The following is an 18,407-nucleotide window of genomic DNA, read 5'->3' as shown; positions in this document are numbered from 1 at the left end:
CTACAGAGAGCTGATGACGATCCTTGGGGCAGCTTCCCAGGCTCTGAACAGGAGCCCTCCCCCCTGCCCCCACCACGAGGGGGCCCTTCCTGGTGTCCACCACCCCACGGGGTGTTCTCCTGCTTCTACCCCACAGGACCCTCCCCACGGCCCCGCCTTCAGACACCTGTGACCATGACAGTACGGATGTTGGCTCTGCGGAGGGTGTGGATGGTGGGCGCTGTCTCTGGTTTCAGCACGTTCTTCATCACCAGGAGGCCCAGCAGAGTCAGCCCGCTCTCCACTTCTGTCCTGGGGGGAAAGAGGGGACAATCAGCCCAAGGGCAAAGGTCAGAGGGGGCCAGAGCCTCCCTGTGGCGCAGAGGAAGGAGCACTAGGCAGCTGAAGTCAGGAGCTCCTGACACCTGCTAGCTGTGTATCTCAATCAATCAGTAAACACGCATTTATTAATCACCTACTGTGTTGCAGGCACTGTGCTAAGCACTGGGAATATAACAAAACACTACCTCCCTGGGTCTCGGCGCCTCCGTCTGCAAAACAGGAGTAAGAATCCTAACTCCCTTCCGGGCTTGCTGGGTACAGACTCTTTAGGCCAAGCCCCAGGTTTACAGAGGGGGAAACTGAGGCCTTGGCTCAAGCACTACCTTCTCCTCCTGGGAGAGGCCTCTCTCCCCAGACTACCTGGTGTTCACTTTGTGTCTATTCTGCACCCCCTGCCTTCCCCGAGAGAAGGTGAGGTCCTTGAGAGCGCAGGGCCTTTCAGTTCTGTGCTTGACATACAGCACAGTATTTGCTGATTGAAGTGACTTGTTAAAGGTCAAACAGCTAGCAGAGTCAGGATTTGAATCCAGAGTTTCCAGGGCTTCTACTAAATCACACTGCCCCTCGGTGCCTATATTAATAAATATAATGGACAGATGCTGCAGACAGAGAATGAGCTAGACCACAAGGATCCCAGATCTAGAACCCTGGGACCTCCCAAGATCATCTTGTCTGACTTTCTCATTCAACAGAGGAGGAAACTGTCTACTGTGTGCCAAGAAAATATAATTTACAAATATTATCTCATTTGATCCTCACAACAACCCTGGGAGCTGCTTTTAAGATCCCCCCTTTTACAGCAGAGGAAATAGAGGCAAACAGAGGTTAAATGATTTGCCCAGGGTTAGAGAGTCAGTCTGAGGCAGGATTTGAATTCAAGTCTTCCTGACTCCTGGCCCAGAGTTCTATCTACTGCACCACCTAGTTGCCATTAGGAGAAAGTGGCATAGGATCACATGACCATAGATTTAGAACTGGAAAGGACCTCCAAAGATATTTAGTCCAGCTTCCTTCTTTGACAGATAAGGAAACTGAGGCCCGGGGAGTGAAGTGGCTTGCTAAGGGTTGAATATTTGTTCAACTATTTAGTCAGTGACAGAGCCAGATGTGACCACAAACCTTCACTCTGTCTGCTACAAAAATCTGCTGAATGAATGAATGAATGAAAAAGCATCAATATAAGCATATCTATCTTGGATGGCTACTGGTGACAGAGACCATGCTGAGGCCGGGGGAGGAGGATGAGGGCTGCATGTGGGGAACCCGGCAGCAGCTTTCTTTGCTCCCGGCCATTGAAGCTCATCTTTGGAGAATCTCTACTCTCTGGCAGGGTTATCTGTCTGGGCATCATGGCACACCATGATCTCTGAGGAACAGAGCCCGCAGGGGAGCTCTGGGCACAGGAAAAAGGCACAGTGGGCATAGGCCAGCCAAGGCAGGTCCAACTATTTTTGTGCCAAAAGAGGAGTAAAAATGGAGAAGGAGGCAAGCCAATGATGTGATAAGAATGAAGGATGATGCATGAATAGCCCAAGAATATCAGATTCCAGGACTCCAGGCTGGAAGACACCTGGGAGGTTTCCTCTCTTGGCCTCAGTTTCTCTCCTCTATAAAATGAGGAGATGGGATTAAATAGATAATAAGATCACGACCTTGGACCTCAAGGGGACCTCAGAGATCATCTATTTTAATCCATGTCATTTGACAGGTCACTAGAATGAGTCCTAGAACAAAAGCACCAGGGAAAGGCCTACTGGGTAGTCAGTAGATTTAGATGTGGACGACGGTCAAATCTGAAGAAGGGGCTGAGATCTGCAATGAAGGAGAGCTTGCCCGCCCTCGGGAGATCACAGATCAATGGAAGGCTTGAAGAAAGTAGGTACAGGGAATGTTTCTTGGGGTCCCCGACCTGGTCAGCTGCTGAGCCTTCTCCAAAGTGGGAGTGATGTGCAGGGGCTTGAAGGCCAGGGCCAGAACCCGGAATCCATCCGATGTGTAGTGCTGGAGTACTTGGGAGAAATCTGAAGGCACTGGAGAAACAGGGGTGACTGGGGTCATTAGGGGCATAGACTATAAGCCTGGCAGGGCAGGAAGGGGTTAGATACTATTCTAAGGGGGCAAGGGGGTGGTGGTGGATTAAGAAGGATTAAGAGTGATTAAAACTAGGGTTTGAGGCCTTTAAGTTGGAGGCAAGGATTTGGGGAGCAGCAATGGCCTATGGCCCTGGACCCTAGGGATATTTGGGCAAACCCCAAGGCCTGGTTTTCTACCGTTCACTACAGGCCTAGAGGGCCTGGGAATCCACCAGGAGGGAATATACTCTCTCCCTTGTCCTGTGCTCTGGACCATAAACCCTGTGGGGACCTCGGGAGGAGGCAGCAGGGCAGGGGCAGTGAAGATGATGGTCCATTTCACCTGTGTCTGGGGTACAGAGACTGGCCACCATCTCAGGGGCCCCTTTCATGTAAACCTCGGGAGGGGCTCCCCTGTGCCGAGATACCACCACGCTCATCCGCTGCAAGCCTGATGAGAAGGGGAATCGGCAGAGGATGCCGATGGGCCCCAGGGGCTCCTGCAGGGGCCAAGAGAAGGCGGGTGAGCACGGTGCTGGAGCCTTCCCCTGCCCCTCCCCACTCCAGCCAGCCTCAAGCCACCCCGCCCAGCTCACTATCCCTTGAAGCTGCTCCTCCAGGGGCGGGGGCCTCATCACAGCCATGACCTTGGTCCCAAACACTAAGGTCTCCGATCCCTCTTCTTCTAAGCACTGGGAAACAGGTAAAAGAGAGAAGGGCACAGATGAGGTTGTCACTGGGTGGGCACAACCAAGGTGCCAGGCATGAGACTGAGCTAGGGCTGCGGCTGGCTTCTTGGCCAATGAAAACTGAGTAAGGAAGGCTTGGGGTTGGATTTGGAGATTCCTCTGACGACAGAGACAGACAGGGGAATGGAGGACGTTTGATGATGGAGATGATGACGAGAAACAAACACGTGATAACGGCTCCCTTTTCTGCAGTGTCTGAAGTGTACTAGGCCTTCACTAGAACGATCCCTTTGGAGCTTAAGATTTCTGCTTTGGTACTGCGTTGACAGAGCGCTGCTCTCTTGTATACGTCACCAGAGTTACCCAAACTTAAAGGTACATGAGAACTTTAGCTCAGCCTATGTCAGTAACCCCCTTTTACAGATGAGGCTCAAGAGGGTAAGTGACTTTCCCATGACAATATCGCTAGGAAGCAACAGAGATAGCCAGGATTCAAATTCAAGCATCCTGACCTCAAATCAAATGCTTTTTTGTTTTTGTTTTTTGCTAGGCAATGGGGTTAAGTGACTTGCCCAGGGTCACACAGCTAGTAAGCATCAAGTGTCTGAAGCCAAATTGGAACTCGAGTCCTCCTGACTTCAGGGCTGGAGCTCTATCCACTGTGCAACCCAGCTGCCCCATTGCTTTTTCAAATTAAAAAAATAAAAAGCAACCTCTTGCTTCCTAGAAAGAAAAGGGTCCCTGTCTCCCCCCTCAACCCAGTCCCTTTTTTTTGGTCTGACTGGAGACGGGCCTGCTCAGAGACAGAGGATGGAGGGTGGACAGAACGATCTTACCCAGCCAGTGGACTCCACCATTTTGAGGTCGATGGGGTCACCGATGGGCTGGTCATTTAGCAAGGAGATGGAATGACAGGAGGCCAAGGCAGTGAGCAGGGGACCTCCATGGAGCTGCCTCGGGTCTGAGATCAGGGACAGGAAATCGTGACCTTTCAGGGGGAGCACACCCCAAACATCCAAGCCTTCCTCTGTCAATGTGCCTGTCTGGAGAGGGGTAGGGGATTAGGAAGGATGAGAATTTCATCCCCATGATGAAATAAGATGGAAAGTGGGAGAGTTATGACCTCGATTTTACAGATGAGGAAACTGAGGAGAAGTGATTTGCCCAGTATGGAGCAGCTGTTAAGTGGACTGGATTCAGACTCAATCCAGATCTTCTGACTCCAAATCAAGTTCCCCAACCCCCTGACCCTTCTCAGTCTGCTGAGTCTATTACAGACTTTCTACCAGCCTTCAAGACACAGTTCTGACACTTCAGCCTCCAAGAAGCCCTCCCTTGGCCCTGTGCCCCCCATCCTGGTAAGAAATGACCCTCCTTTCCACAGAGTTCACCCAGAACATGTGGACCAGAGACTATCAGAGGTAGGCAGGGAAGGGAGAACCTGAGAACACAGAAGGTCAGAACTAGGAGGGCCCTTAGAACACAAGATGTCAGAGCCTGGAGGGCCCTTAGAACACAGAATGTCAGAGCTGGGAGGGAACACAGGACACAGAACGTCAGAGCTGGGAGAGCCCTTAGAATACAGGATGTCAGAACTGGGAGGGCCCTTAGAACACAGGATGTCAGAGCTGGGAGGGAACACAGGACACAGAACGTCAGAGCTGGGAGAGCCCTTAGAATACAGGATGTCAGAACTGGGAGGGCCCTTAGAACACAGGCTGTCAGAGCTGGGAGGGAACACAGGACATAGAATTTCAGGACTAGAATAAGCCTTAGAATGAAAAATGTCAGAGTTGTAGGAGACCTTACAGAAAATATCAAAGCTGGGAAGGGCCTTAGAATCGTGATTGTGAGAACTGGAAGGGACCTTAGAACCTAGGATGTTAAGAGCTGGGAGAGTCCTCAGAGATGGAGCACAACTCTTAAATGTCTTTGTCATAGTTCCATTATAGACTGTGATAAGCAATGAGGGGAGAGACAGCATCTTATCTAAACCTATAGTAGTATAGTAGTAGTAGTAGTAGTAGTAGTAGTAGTAGTAGTAGTAGTAGTAGTAGTAGTAGTAGTAGTAGTAGTAATTATAATAATGATAACTGAAACACCTGCCATTTCTCTGATGCTTTTAAAATGTCTAAAGGTCATTCCTTTCACCATCACCCTTAGGCCTTTCACAAGCAACCTCAGAGATAAATACTACAGGTGTCTCCTCGCCCCCCTCCCTCACCCAGTGCTGTGCACACAGCAGGTGCCTAAGGAATGCCTCCTAGATTACATCTGCTCAGCCCTACCTCACCTGCCCCTCCTCCTCCCCAGGCCTGGGCTCCAGCCTCCTTACCTTGTCAAAGCAGACGAGCCGCAGCTTGGCCCCTAGGTTGATTCGAGGTGGGCTGATACAGAAGATTTTGTGTTTCTTGAGGCGATTCTGGGCGTAAATGATGCCAACGGTCATGGCAGCTGGGAGTGCTGGTGGTACGACCACTGTCACCAGGTCTAGGGACCGCTTTACAATCTCCTCTATTGCTACCTGGAGGATGGGTAGGCGGCTCAGGCATGAGTGATCCCACCCCCAGCCTCACCTTTGACTTTGCCTTTCCTTCCTTCTGGGTTCAGATCTCAAAAGTCCAGCATTCTTTATAACACAGAATCTAGAGAGGACCTTAGATATCAACTAATCTAATCCTCTCACCTTAAAGATGAGGAAACTGAGGCCCAGAGAGGGCAAATTACTTGCTCAAGGTCACACAGCCAGTAAACAGTAGACCCAGGTCCTGTGACTCCAGATTCATTATTCTTTCTGTCCCTGGGGTTCTGTGCCTAACAGGGCAGGTAAGAAGATAAGAGAGGAGGAGAGGCCTATTCCCAATCCCTATTCCCATGGTGGTAGGGGCCCCAAAGTACTCTCCTCATGAGGAAATGACTGGGGCTTCAAAGGGCCCCTAGAACAAGGGAGAAAGCGACAGGGTGGGCTGTGGGGGGGGTAGCAGGGCCCAGGAAGGGGACACAAAAAAAAACCAAACCATAGGAGACAACTTTCATGAACCCAGTTCACGAAGAGTACGGACTACCTCATAACAAAAGGCATCTCTGGAGGAACAAGAATGCTGAGAAAGAGAAAGGCACAGGGAGCAAAAGATGGTGGCCCCAGACTGATTTGGACCTTCTGAGGCAGCTGGAACCCAAACTGGGAAAGAAGCCCAAGTATGTCCCAGTCCTATCCCCCTGCCCAGAAATGTCTCACCTTGTTTCGGATTAAGATCACGATGCTATAGATGGTGCCCAAGGCAGCTGGGGGAGAGGGAGAAACCAAAAAGAGACAGTGAGATTGAGCTGGGGAGGGGGGTGAGAAGGGGCTAAATAGAGAGGGCTCAGGGGCCAGGCCACTTACCCAAGATAAAGAGAAAGAACACAAACTTCAGGGCATCCCTGTAGAATTTGAAGTTGATGGGTTTGGGATGGAGGATGGAGCTAACCAGGTCCCCTTTCGCCGTACAAAATCCTGGACAGGGGTGAGAGTTGGGGACCTTGACTCTGGTCCTCCCCATGTACCACTGGGTCCTCCCCACCCCAACCTTGATGAAAGAGGAAAGTTAGGTACCAGGCACAGCTTGGGGAGGCAAGGGAGAAGGAAAGAGAGCTTTCCCCAAGCTCTTCTGCTACTGGTGGGCTGCCCAGACAAGTGTCCCCCATTATAGATGGAACGTTCCCTCCTTCAGCTCTCTCCCGCCTCATACCTGTCCTGGTCACCACCGCCAAGACGTCAGCTCCCATGTAGGCCCTGGCTTGCAAGACTAGTGTCCCACAGAAGAGTGTATGTCTGCGGTGTTCCTCAGGGGAGTAGGGAGTGGGACCACTAGGCAGTGGGGTCTTCAACACTGGGATGCTCTCCCCTGTGGGGGTAACTCATATGGTGACTGTGTGTGTAGAGGGGAAGAGAGAAAGAGAGGGAGAGGGGGGAGGGAGAGAGGGAGAGAGGGGGAGGAGGGGGAGAGAGAGAGAGAGAGGAGAGAAGAGAGAGAGAGAGGAGAGAAAGAAGAAAGAGAAGGGGGGAGAGAGAGAAGAGAGAGGGAGAGGGGAAAGGGGGGAAGGACAGAAGGAGAGAGAGAGGGAGAGAGACAGAAAGAGAGAAAGAGAGGAGAGAGAAAAGAGAGGGAAGAACACAGAGAGACAAAGAAAGAAGACAGAGAAAAACAAAACTCAGCCCACACCCCATCCCTCCCTCCAGTATATCCCTTTGGTTCCCCCCAAGGTGCACTGGGCATAGAGGATGGGCAATGGATTTGAATTCAGAAGATCTGGGCCCAAGCTGCAGCTCTGCCACTTACTTAACCTACATGACTAAGTTACTTGCCTTCCCTGTCTTTGTCTCCTCATCCATAAAATGAGGGGCTTGGACTAGGGAATCTCTAAGGGCCCTCCCAGCTCTGAACATTCTCTGTTCTCAGGGCCCTCCCAGCTTTGACATTCTGTGTTCTCAGGGCCCTCCCAGCTCTTACATTCTGTGATCTAAGGGCCCTCCTAGCTCTGACATCCTGTGTTCTAAGGTTCCTCCCAGCTCTGACATCCGGTGTTCTAAGGTTCCTCCCAGCTCTGACATACTCTAATTCATCTCCTGACACTCTTCCCGTTCACCCAGGAGCTGGCAGGGAAAGGGCAGGGCACTTAGGGGACAGTGTGGTCCCTCCTCCTCGGGCCGGGGAAGGCCGGGGCCCCCCTCACCTGTCAGCATGCTCTCATTGACCATGCACTCTCCTGACAGGAGCGCGGCATCGCAGGGCACCAGCCCACCGTTGGCAGAGAGTACCAGGCAGTCTCCAGGCACCAGCTCCACGGAGTTGACCAGCACATTTTCTATAGGGGTGGGTACTTTAGCTCCGCTTCCCCTCCCACCCCATGCCCTTTTGTCCCACTACACCTCCTCGGACATCAAGTCAACAAATTAATTCTATGTTTTCTGAGCACTGTGAGATGAGACAGAGGCAATGGAAGGAGAGATACAAAGCTCCCTGAGGCTTCCTTGCCTGGCTCCCTCCCATCCCAGTAGAGTGTAAACACCATGGAGGCAGGGTTTCGTTTTGTCTCTGTATCTCCAGTACCTAGAACAGTGTTTATAAAGCATGTAGCAGGCATGTACTAAAAGCTTACTGAGCTGACTTGAGTCCTAGGGACCAGGGTTTACTGGCGGTCCTCTCTGCCATCTTACCTCCGCCAGCTCGACGCACCGTTACACTCACGGTCATCTTCACCATGTTTTGCAGAGTCTGGCTTTGCTAAACGTGAAAAGGGAAAGAGTTGACATCAGGAAGCCTCCAATGCCCACCCTCCCCTCCCCTCCCCCATCTCTGCTCTCCCTCCAAGCCCAGCCTGGCACCCACCTTCCTGGTCTCATAGAGCGCCAGGAAGATGGAGATAATGGAGATGAGGAAGATGCAACCAGCATAGTAGTAGTAGGTGTCCCATAGCCACAGGGTGATGCTGAAAGCCTGGAATATGTAGAATGGATTCAGCACCTGGTTGGGAAGAGAGGCAGAGGACAGTGGGTCAGGGACCACAGAAGAGCCAAGCTGCAAGCTCTATCTTGACCACCAGGGGGCAGCAGTGGGACTTTAGCCGCTCCAGATCTCTTAACTATACCAGGTCAGTAAAACCAGCTTCCTGCCCTTCAAATATTCATTCGAAAAGCATCTGTCAAACCCTGTGCTAGGAGTCGGGGGAAATACGAAAGACTAAACAAGAAATGATGGCCTCCACCCTCAGGGAGCTCACAGTTGAACAAGGGAATAAGATGGAGACAAAGGGAAATGGAGTTCACAATATTATGAGATCAGGGCATGAGAAAGACACAAAACCAAGGCCATGGAGAGGTCTAAGGGGGAAGTTTGTTACCAACCACAGTAATGAAGAAGGAGGCATTTGGGCCTTCAAGAATGAGCAGGAATCCAACAGGGACAAATGCAGTGTGCACAGGACCCCAGGATGGGGGCAACCAGGGCCTCCCAGATTGGGAGCTAGTCCAACTTCCTTATTTTGGAAGAGGAAACTGATGCCCAGAAAGCAAAAGTGTCTTCCAAGGTCAAAGTCCAGAACTGACCCTTGACTTCCTAGACCTTTATGGGTCACCGCTTTCCCTTACTCATCTGTCTTAGGCTGGTTAGAACTCTCAGCTTATTATCAACCTCATGTTACAATGTGGTAGCCTGAGGCCCAGAGAGGACAAAAACCTGTGCCAACATTACTCAGCTAGTCAAGGCCAGAGCTTGGATAAGGACCCAGCTCTGCTCCCAATCCCTGCTCTTTCTGCTAGGCTACTGTGTCTCCCTGGGTCAGGCTGGCTCCTACCTCATCCACCAGAAGCCGAGAGTACGATTTGACTGGCACATCAATCAGATTAAGGCCATATATCGTCTTTCTGCAGGAAGGAAAGGGAAAGTCAAAGAGAAGCGACCACCCCCACTTTGCCCTGCCCCCTTGATAATGACCATGAAGTGATCATGGATTACAGTTCCAGAGCTGGAAGGGTCCTCAGAGACCATTTCATCCAACCCCCTTTCTTTACAGATGAGGAAACTGAAGCCCAGAGAGGGGAAGTGATTTCTCCAATATCACAGAGCTAGTAAGTTGTAAAAGTAGGATTTGAATCCAGGTTCTCAGACTCCAAATCTGGTGTCTGTTCCATGACCACCTCAGTGGCACAAAGTTCCTATTTCGCTAAGACAGAAAGCAAAGCTCAGCACGGGTGGGAGTGGGGAAGCCTACTTTATGTCTTGGTCCTGGGGGCTGAGTCCAGTGCTGGAATGATGAAGGTCTTCACAGGTCCTGTTCTCATCCAGCACACTGAGGGGAGAGGCATGAGGAAGGGAGAGTGGAGGCCCAGACCCTGAAGGCCACCACTAATCCCCAACCCCTGTCTACAGGCACATCACTTAAAACAGCAGCTCTTGTTTCTGCAACAATTCAAGGTTCATGAAGTACTTTCCTCACCTTTGAGGTAAGTGGTGGCCCAAGTTTATTGTGCCCATTTTTCAGATGAGAAAACTGAGGCCCAGAGGAGTTAAGAGACCTGGCCAAAGTCACATAACTAGAAAACCAAGATTAAAACTCAGGTCTTCTCGCTCCAATACTCTTTCCCACTATAACCCAGGCCTCTCTGCACCAGCTGTGCAACCCCAGGGCTCACTCCCCTCTGGGGCCGTTCGTAGGAGGGGTCCTTAACCCTTCAACAGCAGGACTCTGGACTCACCTGACACGGCGGAAGGCCTGCTGAGCCTCAATCCATATGTATCGGACCCCTTCAAACACATAGTACCGAAGGATGTTCTGCTGGAGGAGAGAGGGATAAAAGCTATACCAGAGACCCCAGAGCAGGGGAGGGGAACCTGCGGCCTGGAGGCCATGTGTGGCCCTCTAGGACCCTGGGTGCAGCCTTTTGACCGAGTCCAAGTTTTACAGAACAAATCCTTTTATTAAGGGGATTTGTTCAGTGAAGTTTGGATTCAGTCAAAGGGCCACACTTGAGGACCTAGAGGGCCACATGTGGCCTCGAGTCTGCAGATTCCCCACCCCTGCCCTAGAAGAACAGGACTAGGGACAGGGCTGGAGGGACTTGGTTCTGGGCGAAGGAGGAGGGAGGTAAACTGGCCTAACTCTCCAAAGGGGGAGGGGGGCGAGGAGGGAGGGGGACCAGGACAGGAGAGGCCAATAATTACCTCCTCTTTTCTGTGCAGCCGGATGGTGTCCCTCCAGGCGTCCTCCTGGGACACCCCCACTGCCACGTGGTTCCTTCCATCTTCCTCCAGCTTCCAATCCCGTGGGCCTTCCTGGAGCTGGTTCAGGCTGCAGGGGGTGAAAAGTCCTGGCACCTCCTTCCCTTGGGAAGGGGATGCGGTGGAGAACTTCTGGGAAGGCTGAGGCAGAAAGGGGCTGGGGCTTTTAGAAGGAGGGGGAGCCCTTATGGCTCATTCCAAAGTCATCCCAAACAGCCCCATGTTTGGGGGGAGGGGAGGAAGGCTCCTTTGTGGGGGAGGGGTGTTCATAGAGGGGGATTCACTGGGGAAGGGGGAAGGGATGTGCATTCTCCTCACCTGCCCTCACTGACAACCTCAGTTTGCACCTGGGTGGTGAAAAGTTGCCCAAACTGATCCTAGAATACAAAATCCTTGGTGTTGAGAGCTGGAATATCCTCCCTCCCCACAGCCCTCCTGCTTCTGGCTGACACCTTCACCACCACCATGGCCCTGTTCCCAGCCACTGGTGCCTAGCCACTTGAATGACAATACCACTCATACCATCCATGAAGGGGCTGGGGCTTTTTTTTTTTCAAAAAAAAGGGCTTTCTTTCCATACCTCAACATGCGAGAGATGTGTGATTGTTATGATTAATTATTATTAATTTTTAAAAACCTGCACTCAGGCTCAAAGAGCTTTACAGTTTACAAAGCACTTTTCTCATACCTACTCTGTGAGGTTTTAAGTGGAAAAATTATCATCCCCATTTTATGGATGAGGAAACTGAGGTTTAGTGAGGAATGGCTTGCCCACTGTTGAATAAAATTAGTTCCTGAAGCTTGAGTGCTAGAAACGTGGCCTTTTAGAGATCGATCTAGTTCAACTTCTTTCATTTTACAGATGAGGGGAAACCGAGGCTCAGAGAATTGAAGTGTCTTTGCCTAAGGGTCACACACATACATAGAAGAGAGGTTCAAGTCTACGTCCTCCCACACCAAATCTCCCACTTTCTACCACACCAACTTCCAGTAAAGCAGAAAGAGGCTTACCTTGATGATCAGCCAGTCAGCCTGCTGTAAGGGGCAGGAAGTGCACTTGGCCTTGACCTCGAGCTGGGGCTTCCAATGGAAGATTAACAGCAGGATACCAGCGGTCAGCAGGGCCCCCACATGGCACAGGCCAGTCCGCCACAGGCTTTGCTGGTAGCCGCTCACCTCCTGGAGGAGAGGGAGTTGGGGAAAGGGCTTCGCTGCCCCCATCCCTCGGGGGTGCTCTGGTTATCTGGAGCTGGGGTAGAGGGCTACGGAGAAGGCAGGCTCGGGGGTGAGGAGTCTGCCTTGGGCCCCTTCCGGAATGCAACCAGTGAAGGAGATGGGGGCTAAGGAAGGTTCTCCTAGACCAAAGCCTTTGTCTCCCCAGCCCCCCAACACTTACCACACAGGCCTTGGCTGGACCCCGTGGCAAAGTTCCATAGTGGGGCAGGAGACTATCCAGCCGCTGTCTGTGGATTGGAGAAGAAAACCCACCCATCGGTCTGATCTTTGGCCCCTCTTTTCCCCAAATCTTCCTTCCATGACACCCTTCCCCTCCTGCTAACTCTCAAACAAGGGTCCTATCATACAGAAGTTATACCCCCTTCACACCAGCAGTGCGTAGGGGAGTAGGGACAGGGGAGGGATGCTGCACCTCCCTCCCTCTCTCCTTTATTTCTCTCTCTTTTTTGAGGCAATCAGGATTAAATGACTTGCCCAGGGTCACCCAGCTAGTAAGTGTCTGAAGCTAGATTTGAACTCAGGTCCTCCTGACTCCAGGGTCAGTGCTCTATCCACTGTATCACCTAGCTGTCCCTCTCTCTTATTTTTCATGAAAAGGTTCCTCAAAGTTGCCAGATTCCAGGAATTTAACTCCCTCCCTTAATCCAGAGGATTAAGATCTGAAAACACTTAGTCCAGACCTTTCATTTTACAAAAGAGGCAACTGAGGATCAAGAAATCAACAATCTTGCCTGAGATCAGAGTTAGAATTCAAACCCAGATCTTCTGACTTCAAATACATTGCTCTTGTACTGTCACACACCACCCAGGCCTCACCTGGAAACTTTTTGGGGGTGGGAGTGGGGGTGGGGAATGGAGGGCATTCTAGGTTGCTAGACTGTGCCCCAAAGCATGGTCCCTGAACTTCTCTGGCATGCCCCCCTACCTCTTCTCAGGTCAGCTCCCCCCACCGCCCGTCAACAGCTCATGGGCTTAAGCTTTCCTGAGCCAAGGCCTTCTTTCCCCCTGTAAGTACTTTCATGATATATATGTTCTCATACGCAGTATGTTTCCAAGTCAGGATCATGAGGGTGGGGAGAAGGGAAAGAAATGTTACTATTAGTTGCTTTCCCTAGGCTGCCTTCACATTCTTAGGAATCCCTTCCTCCCCCTCTTTCTGCTGTATCACTGAACCCCGGAGCCAGAGACTTCCACGGCCCCTTCAGAGCAAGCCCAGGGCTCAAGCCTGGACTCTCCAGGCTGCTGACCTCCTCCATGATTCTATATTCACTTTTCTTTCCAGAAGGTCAGAGCTAGGAGGGCCTTTGGAGCATAGAATGTTGGAGCTCAGAGAGGCCTTAAAACATCGAATGTCAAAACTGGGAGAGACCTCAGAGCATAGAATACTGGCAATGGAAAGGCCCTTAAGACCCTGATGGTCAGAGCTTAATGGAAAAGGGAGATCATTTCATCTAACTTCCTCATTTGACAGATGGGGAAACTGAGGCCCAGAGAAAGACACTTTGCCCAATATACCCCAGTTTGCAAATAGCAGAGAGAGAACTAAAATCCTTTTCTTCGGCCTTCCAGTCCAGGGATTTCTCTAACAACATGCTGCTTTTCCCTTCACTAAGAGATGAATCCAAGAACAAGAGACATCTCAATTCTGGGACCAGACACTGACCACCTTATCCACAGGATGCAAGCTCCCACTAGGAAGGGGAGAATGGCCAGGTGGACAGGCATGGACTCCCAAGTACAGCCACCACCACCAAAGGAAATCTACCTGCCCCCACGTTTAACCTTCAAGGGATTAACAGTCAAGGGCATCTAGTGCCTGCACAACCTGGGTTGGCACATTTGTTAAAGGCCACGGCTTCCCTCTGTCTTCTTGGCATGAAAGCCCCGAGTCCAGCTGCCTGTGGACCTCATGGATATGACTGACTTCCTCAAGGGCAGTTACGGACACGTGCCTTTGTTTGCCAGAACTGGGACCCAGTGACAATCATGACGTGGTAGACACGTCTCCTCCTATCCTTTTTCCTTTTCCTTGATGGGTGAGTGTTCCCCAATGCATTGTATAATGCAAATAAACCTTGTTCTTAGATTAGAGGTAGGTGTGACTGTCTCAGTTCCTCAGAGTACACAACTTGGTGACCACACCACAGGCCTCAGGAATCATGCTATTAATCACAGGGAGAACACAGGAGACAGTGGAGGTGGCTCCATATAATCCAACCCTACTACTGGCAAACCAAGTGGGACATCTGCTGCAAATGCCCAAAAGGGTCAGATCCTGCAGACGTGGCTACTCCCGCCCTGCCCCACGCCTGAGTTTTACACTCACTCGTAATAATCCCTGAGTGTGTAAAACACTCAGACACATCCCTTCCAAACCCTTTCTCCACTTCTTTCATTCCTCCCAGACCTTCTTATTTCTATGGAGGGCGCCATCACATTCTAGTTACCCGGGTTCAAGGCCTGAGAGATAGCCTTAACTCCTCACCTTACACATCCCACACATCCCATCAGTCATCAAAGCTTGTCATTTCTCCCTCTGCAACATACATCTCTCACTGCTGTCTCCTCGTCTCCACTCACATGGCCACCATCTTAGTTCAAGTGCTCATCACCCCTCAACAGGACTATTGTGAGAGGCTCCTAACTGGCCTCCCTGACTCCAGTCTCTCCCTTTCCCAAAGTGGCCAAAGTCATTTTCTTAAAGCACTGGCTTAACGATATGAATTCTCTTCAATAATGAGACAATATCTGTAAAGATGAGATGATATTTGTAAATCACTTAGCCCGACTGTTCGGTAAAATTTGGATTCAGTCAAAAGGCCATACTTAAGGACCTAGAAGAATTCAGTCAAAAGGCCACACTTAAGGACGTCAAGGATTCAGTCAAAAGGCTGCACTTAAGGATCCAGAAGGCCACATATGGCCCCAAGGCCATGGGTTCCCTAACCCTGGGCCCTAGTGCATAGTAGGAGCTACATAAATGATTATTCTTTTCTCAATAACTACAATGACTCCCTATTAATACCAACTAACATTTATGTAGTGCTTTAAGATCTACAAAGCACTTAATAGATATTATCTCATTCAATCCTCACAACACCTTGGGGGATATTATGTCCATTTTACAGACGAGGAAACTGAGGCTGAAATAAGTTAAGTGAAACACCCAAGGTCACGCAGTAAGTGTCTGAGACAGGATTTGAATTCAGATCTTCCAGACTCTAACACTAAATCTGTCTACTTCGCTCCCTGGTGATCTACCTATAATATCAAATGCCAACCCTACGGTTTGGCATTGAATTCCCTTCAGAACCTGGCTTGGACCCACCTTTCCAGCCTTATTATATATCATACCCCTTCTCACACTTTATAGTCTAGTCATATTGACCTTCTCGCTCTTTCCTCACACATATGACACTCCAAATTCCCATCTCCTATCACCACACCTTTGTATGGGCTGGTCTCCATAAAAAATAAACTTGGTAGCTCGGTGGTGCAGTAGATAGAGTGCTGGGCCTGGAGCCAGGAAGACCCGAGTTCAAATCCAGTCTCAAGACACTTCATAGTTGTGTGACCCTAGGCAAATCCCTCCATTTCTGCCTACCTCAGTTTCCTTATCTGTAAAATAGGGATAATAATAGTACTTTCCTCCCTTTGTGAAGCTCAAAGGAGATAATTTGAAGCTCTTAGCACAGTGCCTGCCACATAGCAGGTGCTACAAAAATGTTAGCTGCTATTTTTACTATTTATTATTGTTAACTAAGATAACAATTGTGAAGCACTTAGCACAGTGTGGAGCACGCAGTAGATGCTATATAAATGTTAGCTTTTTATACATAGCATGTGATATAAACCTATATATGTATGTACATGTTGTCTCCCCCTCTAGATTGTAAGCTCCCTGAGGGCAGGGCTGTTTTATTTTTGTCTTTGTACCCTCAGTGTCTAACAGTGCCTGACACACAGGTGTTTAATAAATGCTTACTGGTGGATATCACTCACATTTGATCCTCACAATAACAGTGTGGGTTGGGGTACTTTCCTTTTTTATACATAAGGAAATTGAGTTTCAGAGTGGTGATAATGTACCCTGGTCAGAGTACAGGGGCCATGTCACCCCGGGGTGCCCTCATTGGAGCACAGGCGCAGTATGACAGTCAGCTCTGGGCACCACGGGTTAAGAAGCTGGAGCATTCAGGGGAGGCCATCCAGCACGGTGAAGGGGCCCAAGGCTCCAGTCACATGGAGGACCTGGGATGTTCAGCCTGGAGAAGAGGACAATGAAGGATGCCACTGTGGAGACACGATCCCAAAGGACAGCGCCAGGAGCAAGGTGGGGAAGCTGTCAAGGGGTCGCTTGAGGACTGACATCAGGACAAACTGTAATGGGCTGCCTTAGTAGGAAGGAATGCCTGGCCCCCTCTCCTTGGAGGCCTTCGGGCAAAGGTTGGATGACTGCTTGTTACCCCACATTGCAGTGAGGACTCTTTCTCCAATACTGGTTGGTCCTGAGGCTGCTTCTAATTCGGTGACTATTCTAGAGTCACAAGGCGTTAAGGGTTAGGAAGGGGACCCAGGCCCTCGTGTGCTGCAGTGTGGCCCAGTGGGGAGAGCTGGGTTTCTATCTTACGAACTGGGGCCTGAGCCCCAGAAGCCCCCAGGCAAGTCTCCCACCAGCTGGTCACCTCCACTCTGAAAGCAAATGTCAGGAGGTAAGCATGCTAGTTTTCTGCCAACTACCTTCCTTCTCCCTGCCAACCTGGGCCCTGAACCCTCACCCTCCATCCCGAGGCCAGAAGACTCTAGAGTATGGGTAGTAAAAAGAAGGCTTGGGAGTCAGGTGATCTGGGTTCTATTTCCATCTCTGCCACTTTCCGGCTGTTTGACCTTGGGCAAGTTAACTGACCTCTCTGGGCTGCAGTTTCTTCAATGGAGGTGCTAGGGTAGATGTCTTCCAAGGCTCTCTAATACTCTGACATTCATAAGGAGGGGAGGGAACAAACATTTATAAAGTGCCAAGCACTTTATATGTGCCATATATATGTGCCAAGCACGTCATAAATATTAGCTCTAGCACATTTGATCTCATAATTGAAGGACATGAGAAATTTCACTTAGAGGTTAGAGAAGACAAGAGCTGTCCTCTGACTTCCACACCACCACCCTTTTTTTCTTATCCAAATTCCCCAGGGCAGCTAGGTGGCACAGTGAATACAGCACCGGTCCTGAAGTCAGGAGGACCTGAGTTCAAATCCGGCCACAGACCAAACACTTGACACTTACTAGCTGTGTGACCCTATGATCCTGGGCAAGTCACTTAACCCTAATTGCCTAAAAAAAAAACCCCACAAAAACACAAAAAAACAAATTCCCAGACATCTTGAAATCTAATCTTTGGACCCTGGGTTATGAACACCTGGACCAGGTGGTATCTAAAGGTTCTTTCAAGATAATAGCTTGTGGACACTGTCTATTATCCTCTATCTCATTCACCGCCCTGGGCGGCAGCAGCACCATCTCCTCTCATCTTCCTGTCATCACTGGTTGGCAGGGAAAAAAGAGGAGGAGGAGGAAGAGGAGGAAGAGATGGGTCTGGGCCCTGGGCAGCCTCACCCCTTCTCCAAACAAAGCCTGGCCTGGCAGGATGGCAACCAGAGCTTGGAGATGGGGAGTGGGGGAGGGGCCCAGAGTTCAGAGAACACAAAAGATGCAGGCTTTGATGCTGAGCAAATTAGTTTCTGGAGTCCTCCCCTCCCCTCCCAGCCTCCAGCCCGATGACCTTCCCTACATTCTTCACTCAAGGGCCACAGAGGCTCCCCAAATTTCCCCCAGGGCAGGGACAAAGCAGACGGTATAGGATCATAGACTTGGTGCCAGAAAGTCATCTAGTCCAAAGCCCTCATTTTACAGATGAGGAAACTGAGGTCCAAAGGGAGTGAATCCATATTTAAGGATCAACTGAAGGAACTGGGAATGTTTAGTCTGGAGAAGACCCAGGGGGCATATGATAACTGCCTGCAAGTGTCTGCAGGGCTGTTTTATAGAACAGGGATGAGATTTGTTCTGTTTGACCTCAGAAGGCAGAACAAATAACATCGAGAGAAAGATGTAGAGAGGCAAATTTGGCCTCCATGCCAGGAAGGACTTCCTAATGATCAGAACTATTCCAAAGTCCCCCTTCCTAGGAGGTCTTTGGGCAAAGGCTGGATACCTACTTGTTGGGGATTCTTTATTTCTTTTCTTTTTTCTTTTAGGCAATTGAGGTTAAGTGACTTGCCCAGGGTCACACAGCTAGTGTCAAGTGTTTGATCTGAGGCTGGATTTGAGCT

At 50.3% G+C, this 18,407-nt stretch overlaps 1 protein-coding gene across 1 annotated transcript in view; it reads right to left on the bottom strand.

Moving 5' to 3' along the window:
- ATP13A2 (ATPase cation transporting 13A2) overlaps positions 1-18,407 on the bottom strand; it is a 40,408-nt gene that overhangs the window by 10,217 nt on the left and 11,784 nt on the right. Inside the window, 19 exon segments of the mRNA XM_078145652.1 lie at positions 167-291; positions 2,231-2,351; positions 2,737-2,893; positions 2,990-3,085; positions 3,919-4,125; positions 5,418-5,606; positions 6,321-6,367; positions 6,468-6,578; positions 6,814-6,969; positions 7,799-7,930; positions 8,283-8,349; positions 8,455-8,589; positions 9,419-9,488; positions 9,836-9,913; positions 10,320-10,399; positions 10,786-10,912; positions 11,161-11,219; positions 11,854-12,021; positions 12,239-12,305. Of these exon segments, the coding sequence (XP_078001778.1) occupies positions 167-291; positions 2,231-2,351; positions 2,737-2,893; positions 2,990-3,085; positions 3,919-4,125; positions 5,418-5,606; positions 6,321-6,367; positions 6,468-6,578; positions 6,814-6,969; positions 7,799-7,930; positions 8,283-8,349; positions 8,455-8,589; positions 9,419-9,488; positions 9,836-9,913; positions 10,320-10,399; positions 10,786-10,912; positions 11,161-11,219; positions 11,854-12,021; positions 12,239-12,305 (2,192 nt within the window).

Source organism: Phascolarctos cinereus, unplaced genomic scaffold (assembly GCF_003287225.1).
Source record: "Phascolarctos cinereus isolate Bilbo 61053 unplaced genomic scaffold, phaCin_HiC Scaffold_726;HRSCAF=1367, whole genome shotgun sequence".
In the NCBI taxonomy this organism is placed as follows: Eukaryota; Metazoa; Chordata; class Mammalia; order Diprotodontia; family Phascolarctidae; genus Phascolarctos; species Phascolarctos cinereus.
The sequence above is the reverse complement of the archived record's forward strand: the minus strand, read 5'-3'. Positions and strand labels throughout refer to the sequence as shown.